This window comes from Elgaria multicarinata, chromosome 1 (assembly GCF_023053635.1).
Source record: "Elgaria multicarinata webbii isolate HBS135686 ecotype San Diego chromosome 1, rElgMul1.1.pri, whole genome shotgun sequence".
Taxonomy (NCBI): Eukaryota; Metazoa; Chordata; class Lepidosauria; order Squamata; family Anguidae; genus Elgaria; species Elgaria multicarinata.
The window spans coordinates 49,681,546-49,694,290 of NC_086171.1; the positions used below are offsets into that span (position 1 = coordinate 49,681,546).

Genomic DNA, 12,745 nt, shown 5'->3' on the forward strand with positions numbered 1-12,745 from the left:
AACATTCCAGAACATTTGAGAACTACAAGTTCAATCTCAGCTTTTAAAGCTCAACTAAAAACTTTTCTTTTTCCTAAAGCTTTTAAAACTTGATGTTGTGCAGACTTTATACTGTTAGTTTTACCCTACCCTGTGCCTGCTTACCCTACCCTGTGCCTGTTGGCATTCTCTTCCCCTCCTTATTGTTTTACTATGATTTTATTAGATTGTAAGCCTATGCGGCAGGGCCTTGCTATTTACTGTTTTACTCTGTACAGCACCATGTACACTGATGGTGCTATATAAATAAATAAATAATAATAATAATAATAATAATAATAATAATAATAATAATTCCACAGGTTGAATTCTTAGAAATCTGAACTCATTTTAATCCATCTCGAATTTCTCCAGCAGCCCTACATGGGAACAGGTAGGCAGCTAGTGAAGTTCTAAGCAATTTGTTTCTGCAATTACCAAAAGTTTTTTTAAAAGAAAGAAAAGAAGAAGAATCTACATTCTACCCTGTCCCTTTGAAAGTCTCGTAGTCTGCATCCCCGCATCTCTTCAGGCTCATTGTCATATGGGTAGTCTTATACCACATAGCTCTGCTCAATACAGGTAATCACTTTTGAAAGAATTGGGTGTATAATGTTTACTCACCCAATATCGCATCTTGTTCTATATCATATGTAAGAGATATTGGTTGGATCCTGAGTTAATCATACAGCTGTTATGTGCATTTTTAAAAGTCTGAACATTAAATACAAAGACACATTAAATATTCCATCCAATTTGGCTGGGAGAGTTAAGTCCCAATTTTCTTCAACTCCCCACTTCAAATTAGTCTCCCTGGATTATATTCATTAAAACCTCACCAAGGTAAAAGTGGCTGAAAAGCTGGTTAAGAAACATAATCATTTTTTGGAATCTGAGGGGCTCTTAGGACATCCCCAAATAAAAATAAATTTAAAAACTGTTGAGATTTCAACCTTCCTTGAAACAAATTAGAATTTCATCTGGGCTGTAATTCATCTAGCTTGTCATTCTCTTCCTCATTGTGCTATTTAAGGAAAACACAACTATTTGCATAGTGAAATCTACCTGCAATATGACAGCCTAGGAACCAAACAAGTTAGAACACTTGTACAGAAGAGATGAGGCCAACATTTCAGCCTCAGTTAATACAGGACACACAACAACGTGAAGAGTGGTTTTAAATGCAAATGTTAATTCCAACCAACGCAGCTTTTCAGTTCAAACGAACAGAAGGATGTGCAGGTTCCTGTTCCTCTTAACAGATGTAGTTGTTCTGCGGCATATTATGATTCCCTTATTTCCATATGAGAAAGAGTAAAATCCATGCTCTCTTCCTGGAGCCATGGCTTTTCCCACAGTGAGGGCGGATGAAGGTGGTATAATTAGGAATTCTTGAGTGTGCATAATGAGGATTAGTATGATGTCATTGCAGAAACACAGGAAATTCAAACAGTGTTTTAATAGGCTGCAGCCAACCTGCATGCAGGCAGTAAGCTCCCAAGAGCCCTTCTGGATCAGGCCATCTGCTAGATCAAAGCCCATCCTTTAGATCAGTATCCTGCTTTTCAGTTAGTTGCCTCCAGAAAGCCCTCAAGCCCATAAGAACATAAGAAGAGCCCTGCTGGATCAAGCCAAAGTCCTGTCTAGTCCAGCATTCTGTTCACACCAGATGCCCATGAGAAGCATTCAAAAAGCACCTAAGTGCAACACCAGCCTCCCATTCATGTGCCCCAGCAACTGGATGCAGAGGCAATTGGTCAATTGGTATGTTTAGCCTAGAGAAGAGAAGAAAAGACTGAGGGGAGACATGAAGAGGCACTTGAAGGGCTATCGCACGAAAGAGGAATTGTTCTGCTGCCCAGGAGGTAGGAGTAGATCTAATAGGCTTGAGTGAGGAACATGGGAAGCTGCCCTATATATTGAGTTAAATCATTGGTCCATCTAGCTCAACATTATCAACACTGACTGGCAGCAAAGGCTCCCTAGGGTTTCAGGCAGAATTCTTTCCTTTCCCCACCTGGAGAAGCTGGGCATTGAATCTGGGACCTTCTGGATGCAAAGCAGGTGCATTCAAAGCCGCCTGGCAAGTTTTCAAGAAAAACAAGCCCCAAACAACCAGCTTCCATTACTGAGCTCCAGGGCCCCTCCCTTAGTTGAAGATACTGAAGGGTGGAGTTCTGATGAACGTTAGGAAAAACTTCTTGGCGGTAAAAGCAGTAACCAATTACCTAGAGAGGTGTTGGTCTCTCTCACTGGGGGCCTTCAAGCAGAAGCTTGACACTCATCAGGAAAAACTTCCTGACTGTTAGAGCAGTGCGACGGTGGAATCAGTTACCTAGGGAGGTTGTGGGCTCTCCCACACTAGAGGCATTCAAGAGGCAGCTGGACAACCATCTGTCAGGGATGCTTTAGGGTAGATTCCTGCGTTGAGCAGGGGGTTGGACTCGATGGCCTTGTAGGCCCCTTCCAACTCTGCTATTCTATGATTCTATGATTCTATCTGCTGGGGATTGTCTAGATTTCCTGCATCGAGCTGGGAGTTGGACTAGATGACCTACGAGACCCCTCCAACTCTCTGATTGATGATGTGAATCATTTCTGTTGATCCTTGTCACTTAAGATCTGCAGCTGTGCTCTCGTGTCGCTCCTGTTCACTTCATTGGGGCTTGAGTGCAAGCAATTTCCAGTGGGTTGTACCTGCCTTTCATGAAGCGTACGGCATCTGTTCCTCCATTTTGCCCTTGTCCTTGATGCATTTAGAAGCAAATGCATTGATGCATTTAGAAGGAAATATTTGCTGTCCTGGTTAAATACATTCAAAGCTGCCTGGCAGGTTTTCAAGAAAAACAAGCCCAAAAACAACCAGCTTCCATTACAGATTTGAAACAAAAGACTCCCAGGAAACCAAATAGCCCAGAGGTGACCACATTCCCCTTGTTTAGTTTTTCATAAAACCCATTTCCCTGCTTGTATAACTGAATAGGATTTAAACTGAAATGTTCCTTATCTTTGCATAAATGTTTTGCAGGACAAAGATACTCCCTCTTCCAACTTAATCAGCAACCATGCTGGTGCCTGCTGGGTTTTGATTTTTTTTTAAAGGGTTTATGCTTCATTGATTGTGCTTATGTGTTTTCCTGGAATGTGTACCCAAGGGAAGTGTGAAATGCACACCGTCCCAAATAAAGCTGTGTAAATCACATTCACCCTTATTTTAATCTGTTCTTCCTTTGTGTGTAAGCAGATATCTTGAGAATGCACCTGAAAAAAAGGCAATAGATGGAGCCAAAATACAGTTTAGCGTTGCTTCCCTGGCAAACACACATCATGCAAGCCATGTTAATCCACAAAAACCTCATTAGACAGTCTCACTGCTTCCTGTATTTTATAGGCCAGAAGCCCCATTATAAAAGTAATGTAAATTAATGCAACTCTGGTGCTTTCATTGTAGTTTCTGGCAGGTACTCATGTCACTTTTTATGTTGTGGTATCCCCTGGAGGTAGTGGAGGAAGTAAGCAGGTACTTTCAGGTGGGAAGTAACTGCATAGGTTTTAGAGGTAGTGATGGGGTTCCACCATCAATTATAAGCTCTAAAACAGCAACATTGCGGGTGGGGTGGACTATGTTCTGCAAAAGTTGTTAAGGGAGGTGGAGGACACTGCTTATCTTTAAAAAAGAGGGATGCTTGGGCTCCGGCTTGGTGCTTCCCTTCCTATTTCCCCTGGAAGATGGTGTCATGTCTAACTCTACTGCCCCTGTTTTGTGAGAAGGTGTTTCAGGTATGAATCAGATTTGGAACTAGAGAAGGAGGCACCAAACACCAGCCAGCCTGTACCAGTCGGGGAGAAATCTCTCATGGGCGATGCCCCAGCTGGGAGTCAGCCCTCTCCAGAGCTTAAGGGAGCTTTCTTCTGGAGGAGAGCGCTCCGACAAGCTAGCTGATGCTAGCGTCCGCTGGAAGCTAAAACGCACGGAGCAGAAGAAAGACGTGAGAAAGTCGGTCCGACTAGGATTGTGCCAGAACCTGCCTCCACACCAGGCGCTCTGAAGTTATGGGTGTTTGGGAACAGGCTTCCTGTTCTCCTTGATCAGACAATTGTCTCGCTTAGTTCGCATAGTTTTGCCTAGGGGGAAGTTTCCAAGAGATTAGACTTTCTTCAGGTAGAAGAGATGTTTGTTGCTTAATAAAAGCTTTGTGGATTACCTAGCAGGCCTCATCATTTGCCTCACATCCTCAGATGCTATAGGTCTCCCACAACTGGGGATTGCTTTGTGGTTGTACCGCTTTTAGTTGGATGGATTCTTCCAGAAGGTGGTGCTCAGGGATTTCTTGGGGGTCGCTCAAAGTTCCATCTTGTCCCCTATGCTATTTAACATCTGTATGAAACCACTGAGTGAGGTGGAGAGGCGGGTAAGAAATAAATTATTATTATTATTATTATTATTATTATTATTATTATTATTATTATTATTATTATTATGTGCATTACCATCAGTATGCAGGTGACAAACAGCTGTATTTCTCCTCTTCAGAGCCATGTGCAATTTTGGGGAGTGTGGACTAGTGCCTAGCGTCAATAATGGATGATGGCTAAGAAACTGAAGCTCAGTCCAGACAAGACGGAGAAGGCTCTGATAGTGAGAGGGATTCATATGTTCTAGAGAGGGATTGCAAGATCAGATGCATGGCTTGCGGATGCTCCTGTGTGCATCACTGCACACATCAAATAGCCTGTGTTTTGCAGAGCAGCTTTTACCAGCTTTGGTTGGTATCCCAGGTACACCTCTATCTGGAGATGAATACTCTGGATATAGTGACCCATGCCCTGGTAACCTCTCTTTTGGATTACTATAATGTGTTGTGCATGGGGCTGCCTTTGAAGACAACCCAGATAATTCAGCTAGTACAAAATATAGTTGTGAGAATCCAAAGGAGGACCAGGCATTATGATCACTTTACACCAGTCCTCTCTTACCTGCATTGGCTTCCCAGTCATTTCTGGACCCAATTCAAAGCGATGGTTTCAACTTATAAAGTTCTACAGAACTTGGTGCTGGTTGGAGCATCTCCTCCCATATGTACCTGCCCATGTCTTAAAGTCATCCAGGGAAGCCCTTCTCTATGTTCCCCCTCATTCTGAGACTCAGAGGGTGATAACAAGAGAGAGGGCTTTTTCAGTGGTGACCCCAGTTCTGGAATGCTCTAGGCAGCTGCATTGGTATCTTCTTGGCACCAAACTAACAACTTTTAGTTCTTCCAGGCTTTTAAAATGTTAAGTATTTTAGGAATTTTAGTGTTTAAGTTTTATTCTCTTAGTTCCTGCTAGGTAGTTTTAATTTTTATATCTGATGGCCATTATAGTTATGTTGGTATGTTTATAAGTTTTATGTTGCTGATTGTTTTTATTGGAACGTTATTTGTATTTGTGTGTGTGTTACTATGTTTTGTTCAACACCTAGAGAAAGTTATTTATAAGGTGTTTAATACATTGATTAAGTAAAGAAAGCAAAGCAAGGGATTTATCCTGCATTACAAGATCTGTTAATTGTTATCGGAGGATCCACTCTCTGATAAAGGACATGGTGTTAACATAAGAACCTAAGAAGAGCCATGCTGGTTCAGCACTCCATGCTGGAATAGATCCATCTAGTCCAGCACAATGTTCACACAGTGGCCAACCAGCTGCCCATGGGAACCCATAAGCAGATACAAGTGCAACAGCACCCTCCTGCCCAAGTTTCCCAGCAACTGGTGTATACAGGCTTACTGGTTCTGATACTGGAGGTAGCACATAGCCATGAGGACTAGTAGCCATTGATAGCTTTCTCTTCCAGGAATTTATCCAATCCCATTTTAAAGCCATCCAAATTGGTGGCCATCACTACATCTTGTGGTAGTGGATTCCGTAGTTTAACTATGTGCTGGGTGTTATCGTATTATATCTAGATATTTGTCTGTAGGTTTTCCTTTACCTTTGCTGTGTGACATTTGGAAAGCATCTTCCTGATTATGTATGGTTGAGAAGCATGTGATGTTATGGCATTAGTATTTTCCAGGTTCGGTCCCCAGAATCTCCAGATAAGGCTGGGAGAATTCCTGCCTGGAGAGCCGCTGCCAGTCAGTGTTGACAATACTGGGCTAGATAGTCCAGTGGTCTGACTAAGGCCACTTCCTATGATCATTTGTTCCTGCATGGGAAGAAAGGGACAGTCCAGGCCATTCCGGGATTCCTCCTGCTCCATTCTTTCCTCTCCCAGGCCCTATTCAGGTGTTCTACTTGCAGTGTATATACCAACACACAAGCCAGGAATAGGAATATGAAATTTAAAAGCAGTCTGCAATGTTCAAAAGTCTTCTTCAAGTTTCTGTTATCATCCCTAATACACCTGCAGTTTAGGGGGTTGTTGTTGTTTTAATGAGGAGGGGCCATTTCCTCTGGAACGGGTCCCTAGCTTACTGTTGAAAAGCACGCTTAGAATCTCTGGATTTCTTTAGATTAAAGAGAAATTGTGCTTCCTTCCCAGGGCTTTGCTTCTTGCTTCTCTTGTGCAATCGTAATGGGGCTGCATTACATGGCCAGAGAGGGGCGACCACGTGGTCTATAATGGAAAACTTCACCTCCTCTCGCTGCCCATAGCCCTGAATGGGACAACGCCCTCCAGTGGGTGATTTGTAGTGCAATTTCTCCTGTACACAAGTAGCAAATCCTGAGATATTTTAGCAGAATCGGGATCTCATAGGATCTTATTAAAAGCCGGAATTACCCGGGGAAGGCAAGGGAGATGTGCAGGAGGTTGCCGACGTCATCAAAAGGACCCATGAACATCCATGAGTGGCAAGTCATGAACGTTGCCTTATTTCACTCATGTGAAGAAGCCCTCTGTCTGTAGAGTTTAAACTGCCCAGGCATATGCAAACAGGGAACACTGGAGAAGCCAAACATACCTGCTGGTCACACAGTGTGGGAGGGTCCGAATGGCGAGAATGGGACGTGTGATTAAACCAACTAGTTTAAATATTGTGCACGTTTAAACTGGGGGAAAGGAGGTACCAGAAAACAGAATTTAGATCAGATATGGAGCTATTAGAAACAGTAACTTTTCTGTCACAAAACTGAAATTGCCCTTCCTGAAGAATAAAAACCTTCCTTACAGCATCTGTATCTCTTGGGAGCATATAATCAATAGCCCTAGGGAATTATACTCTTTTTCCAATACTGAATTAGGAAGGTGATTTTATATACTTCTGAACCAGCTTTTGAGGTGAACAAGCCTCGTTAACTGGTGTCTAGTGTGGAGCTTCAAAGCCCTGTTTTGTTCACTTTAACCAATATGTTCATTTGGGTTTCATTTATTTATTTATTTATTTATTTATTGCTCGCAGGTGTTTTATATCTTCAATATGGAGATGAAACCAAGCAGCTAAGAATGCCTAATGAGATCACAAGCACAGACACGATCCGCGCCCTCTTTGTAAGTGCCTTCCCCCAGCAGCTGACCATGAAAATGCTGGAGTCCCCCAGTGTGGCGATATACATCAAGGATGAGAGCAGAAATATCTATTACGAATTAAGTGATGTAAGGTAGGTGACGTATGTGGGTTTGGTTGGGTTTATTTCTTAAGTGTTGTTACATGGCAGTGTAAAATGGGCGGGGAACCTTTTTTGGGTGCTAAGGGTCATATTCACTCAGGGTAATCTGTAAGGGAGTATGTGCCAGTAGTGGGCATGACAAGAGGCAAAAGTGAGTAGAGCTACTTTTCTCTCTCTTTGTACCATTCTCTCTTTCTCTTTCTCTCTCTCTCTCTGCCACCCTTTCTCTCACACTTTCTGCCACTCCCTTTTTCTCTCTCTTTCTCTGCCACCCTCTTTCTCTTCCTCTCCCTCCCTCTCTCTTTCTGTCACCCCTTTTCTCTCTCTTTCTCTGGCACCTCTCTCTCTCTCTCTCCCCTACCCTGTTTCCCACCTCCACTTTCCTCCCTGCCCAGTGGACTTCCAGAGAAGGGACAGGTCTTTCTTGCCAGATGTCTGAAATGATCCCTTGCACAAGGTTTTTGACATTAGAGTAAGGGCCAGGCCATATGCAGCTTTTGGGCTGCAGTTTGCCTACCTCTGTTGTAAAATAATGCAGCAAATCAGAAATACCCTAGATTGGATATTACAGTGACACTGATGGATGCAGCACCATCCTATCCAAACAGCAAATTTTACATCTGCCCTGTTACAGAGACTTGTAAACTCCTGATGTGAGTAACAGCTTTAGCATCTCATGGGGAGGGGAGATGCAACATTATTGTTTAAAATGATAAGGAGATGCAGAGGAACAGGAAGTTTAAGCTGCTTACACTTCCTGTTCTCTCTATATTCATATTTTCTCCAAAGAAGCTCTAGGTCTCCAAAGATGGTCATGGATTGTTATAACCAACAATGAGTTACTTCAGCCTTCCCCAACCTGGGGCCTTCCAGAAGTTTTGGACTATAACTCCCAGCATGCTGATGGGATTTGAAGTCCAAAACATCTAGAGGGCACCAGGTTGGGGAAGGCGGCCTTATCGGGTGGGTGCATGGCACTATCCTGCTTAAAATAGGGGAGGTAGTTTGCATGACTTGTTAAAGGTGCCATCTCCTTTTTTGCCTCAATTCCCAAGGAGTTTCAATAAAAGAAAAGAAAATAATAATAATAATAATAATAATAATAATAATAATAATAATAAGAAGAAGAAGAAGAAGAAGAAGAAGAAGAAGATTCAGTGGATAGAGTATTGCAGCCTTCTCCAACCTGATGCCCTCCAGATGTGTTGGTCTATGACTCCAAGCAGGCCCAAGCCAGCACATCTGGAGAGCACCAGGTTGGGAAAGCCGGAGTATCGTGTTTGGATGCCAGAAATCTAAGGTTCAAATTTTAGCTCATTGATGAAGTTCACTGGGCAGTCACAGGCAAATGTCTCAGCTTAATCTATTTCACAGGATTGTGAGTATAAACAAGGTAAGAATGGCAAAACAGTCTGTATGCAGACATTGCGAGTAGTCTTCAATATTAATTGATACTGATGATGAGGTTAGGCTGAGAATCAGAGGCTGGCCCAAAAGCCACCCAGTGACTGGGACCAGGCGAATGGAACCCATCAAGTCAGTTTTAACAGCAGCCCCCACTCCACTTCCAGGGAGAATTCAAAGCGCTCAGGATGCTTTTTAAAGCCCCAGGAAGGCCTGTCCATCACCTTTGTCTAAAGGATCCGCCAATGTTTTAAGATGTGCCTTTAAGCTCTTAAGGACATAAGAAGAGCCCTGCTGGATCAGGCCAAAGGTCCACCTAGTCCAGCATTCTGTTCACACAGCGGCCAACCAGTTGTCGACCAGGGACCCACAAGAAGGACACGGGTGCAACGGGACCCTCCCACCCATGTTCCCCAACAACTAATGTATACAGGCTTACTGCCTCTGATTCTGGAGGTTGCAATTAGCCGTCAGGACTAGCAGCTCTTCTCTGTAGGTGCTTCCAGACAAGGCTTTTATGGTGCCATCACTGAATTTTATGGTGATACCAAACTACTGCTGTGCCCAGAGGGCCACAGGGGATAGCAATCAAGGGCTGCACATGCAGGCCGCAAGGGGGACAGCAGAGAACTGCATGCAGCCTGCAAGCTGCCCACCCCTGATTCAGATGTATACGTCAGCTATATTATTGTGTTCAGCTATATTATTATTGAGAGCCAGTGTGGTGTAGTGGCTAAAGTGTTGGACTGGGAGTCGGGAGATCTGGGTTCTAGTCCTCACCCAGCCACGGAAACCCACTGGGTGACTTTGGGCCAGTCACAGACTCTCAGCCCAACCTACCTCACAGGGTTGTTGATGTGAGGATAAAATGGAGAGGAGGCTTATGTACACCGCCTTGGGCTCCTTAGAGGAAAAACGGCGAGATATAAATGCAATAATAAATAAATAAAAATTTCAAAGGTTTTAAAATGTATATGTTTTAATTTTTGTAAGGCCGCCTTGAGGCCCAGTATTGGGCAAAAGGCAGGATACAAATAAATATAATGATAATGATAATAATTTACAATACAATCTTAAAAACGCAAGAAAATAACTAAAACAGCGACTTTAAAAAAGCAGTGGGCCGCAGGCAGGTGCCTCTGGGGATGGTGTTCAAAGCCAGAGCATCACCCCTGAAAAAGACCCTCTGCACCTCAGATGGTGGCAGAACCCAGAGAAGGGCCTCTGAGGAGGATCTCAACAATTTACAGGCATATATACAGACCGATGCCTTCAAGCATTTGCACATCTAGAAAAGTAAGTTCTTGAGGTGTAGAACTGAGTATTATCATTCCAGATTGTAGATGGAAGACCATATTTTTAATGATCATCTATAGATAGATAGATAGATAGATAGATAGATAGATAGATATCCTTTTAATAATGTGCTGCTTTAATAATGTATTAGTATTAAATGTTTTAACCAATTATATGTATTTTATGGTGTTTGCATTTGTGTTGTACCCAACCTCGGTCCAGAGGGAGAGGCGAGTAACAAAATGTTGTTGTTGTTGTTGTTGTTGTTATGCACTCCCGCAAGTAGAAAAGTAGAACAAAGGGGAAACTGATAGAAGGGACATTTCTCCCTCATTTTCTACTTGCAGGGAATATTTTTACACAGTGGACTGTTTAAAATATGGCATTGCCACCTGCAGTCTGAAGTCGTACCGCCCACACTATGTCCTCATTCTATTGCATGTGTAGATCCAGCCTAAGAGCATAATCAGAATGAGCGTTTTATCGCACGCTTTTTACTGGCCACTCATGGATTTTCACAGGTCCTTTTCACGATGCCGTCTGCCTCCTGTGCGTCTCCCGCTCCTTCTGCCTGTTTTTCTGTCACACACACACAAAAAAGACCCAGAAAATCTGATTCTTTTGGCTGTGATGAAACTTGTCGCCCTTTCCTGCTGTGTGCAGGATAAGCAGCATGATAAAAACTAGGGCTGTGCTCCGCTTCACTTTGTAGAAGCGATAGCGCAGCAGCCTGATTCGCCTCTGCCAAAGGCAGAGACGGATCAGGTCGGGGGAGCTGCGGATTGAGACGAGGCAGATCGAGACAAAGCGGATCCTTTGCCTCGATCCGGAGCTCCGAAAAAAAGGTCTGTGGGGGGGATGGTGGCTTACCTGGCGGCGGCACAGTCCGTGTGGTGACGGTGGCAGAGCCAGATAAGGGGGGAAGGGGGCTTACCTGCCTCCGTCGTGGTCCGGCAGTGGCTTCAACTGAGGCCCAGGCCTCAAACCAGAAGAGCAGGCTGTAGCCGCGGCCTAATCTTCCGATTTGAAGCCTGGCCCTCAGTTGAAGCCACCGGCGGACCGTGATGGAGGCAGGTAAGTGGTGGTGGTGAAGGGAGGCCTGACTTGGCTCCGCCACCTGCCTCCGCTGCAGTCCGTGCAGCGGCAGACGGTGGAGCCAGGTAAGGGGAGGGGGACTTATTCGCCCCTCATTTTGTCCCCCCTTCCCCACTTACCTGCCATCCGCTATGGTGGCAAGTAAGTGGGGAAGGGGGGGGCAAATCACGACCCTTCGGATCTCACTCCAGGATCTGATCTGGAGCAGGTTGAGGGAGGGTCGGATCGGTGCGAACTGGTTCGGGCCCAATCCAAAAGTTCCAGCTCGGGCCTCGAAGCGGGGGCTGGTGCACAGCCCTAGTAAAAACACCCACTGAATGGGCCACGTGGTCGTTGCTGCTTCCTCTTTCTTTCCCATGTGTCCTCATTGACGCTCTAAGAAGGCGCAAAGAGGCAACGATCCATGACATCACAGCACAAAATGCTAGTAGAGTCATGAATGTGTGGCCTCTCCTTTGAGACTGAGTTGCAACAAGCTTACGTTGCTCATGGGGATGAATTTTCTTGAGGTCTTCCCTCAACGCTAACTCTCATTAATGCTAAACGTCTCGTTAACCCTATGTTTCTTAGAAGTTGGAGCTGATCTGTCTCTTCAGCTATCTCTTTTTCCTGACAGACTGCTTGAAGCCAATAGCGAGGTTGCAAGTTCAAACTGGTTGCAGATTCAAGGCAATTACCGATTGCAGTGCGACTTTAAAAGCAACGAGGCCTGTCCAAAAATCCTTCACCACGTGTTCCCCCTCCCCACACCCACCAAACCATAATCCCCGTGATTAAGATCAGCCCACTAAACTTGTAGCTGCACCTGGAGCAAAGGAATTCAGTCTCATGTGCAAATTCTCAGGAGATTGCTGGTGTTAAATGAAAGACATCATAGTTTTAAGAGCACATAAGTGGGTTTAGAGTGCAGTCTTTGTGGCCGATCATTGCCGAAGGAGAAAACAGCAGCGTTCAGCCCAGATCTCTCGAATCTAGAAACTTGTTTGTAAGGTAGGTTTTGAAACTAAATGGAAGAACAACAGAACTTTTTAAATCTGTTGCGCTGGTGTGTCTGCTTCGCTAACTGTAAACTCATCCTTGAAGTTGTTTGGGTGAGTTTTAAAAAGAAAGCACTTTTGTCTCCCATTGTCTTTCATCCATTTGAGCCAAAAGTGATAGAGTTGCTCATATTCCATATTTTGTGCCTGTTTCCTCAGAAGGGAGTTTTGCTGAATTTATTTGGAATTAACTTCTATGTAATTCAGGCGTGAGTTCGGGGTCACAGAAGATTGGAGGCGTGCAAGTGTTTTCCTCCTAAAGAAAGTTTAAAAAATAGTTTTCTGATGTTCTGTTTGGATAT

At 44.1% G+C, this 12,745-nt stretch overlaps 1 protein-coding gene across 5 annotated transcripts in view; it reads left to right on the forward strand.

Annotated features, from left to right (window-relative positions):
* The window catches only part of KIAA1217 (KIAA1217 ortholog), a 421,304-nt gene that overhangs the window by 309,013 nt on the left and 99,546 nt on the right, over nucleotides 1–12,745 (forward strand). For all 5 annotated transcript variants that reach the window (XM_063127615.1, XM_063127620.1, XM_063127635.1 and 2 more), the window contains one exon: nucleotides 7,404–7,602. In XM_063127615.1, the coding sequence (XP_062983685.1) occupies nucleotides 7,404–7,602 (199 nt within the window). The remainder of the gene's footprint in view (nucleotides 1–7,403; nucleotides 7,603–12,745) is intronic.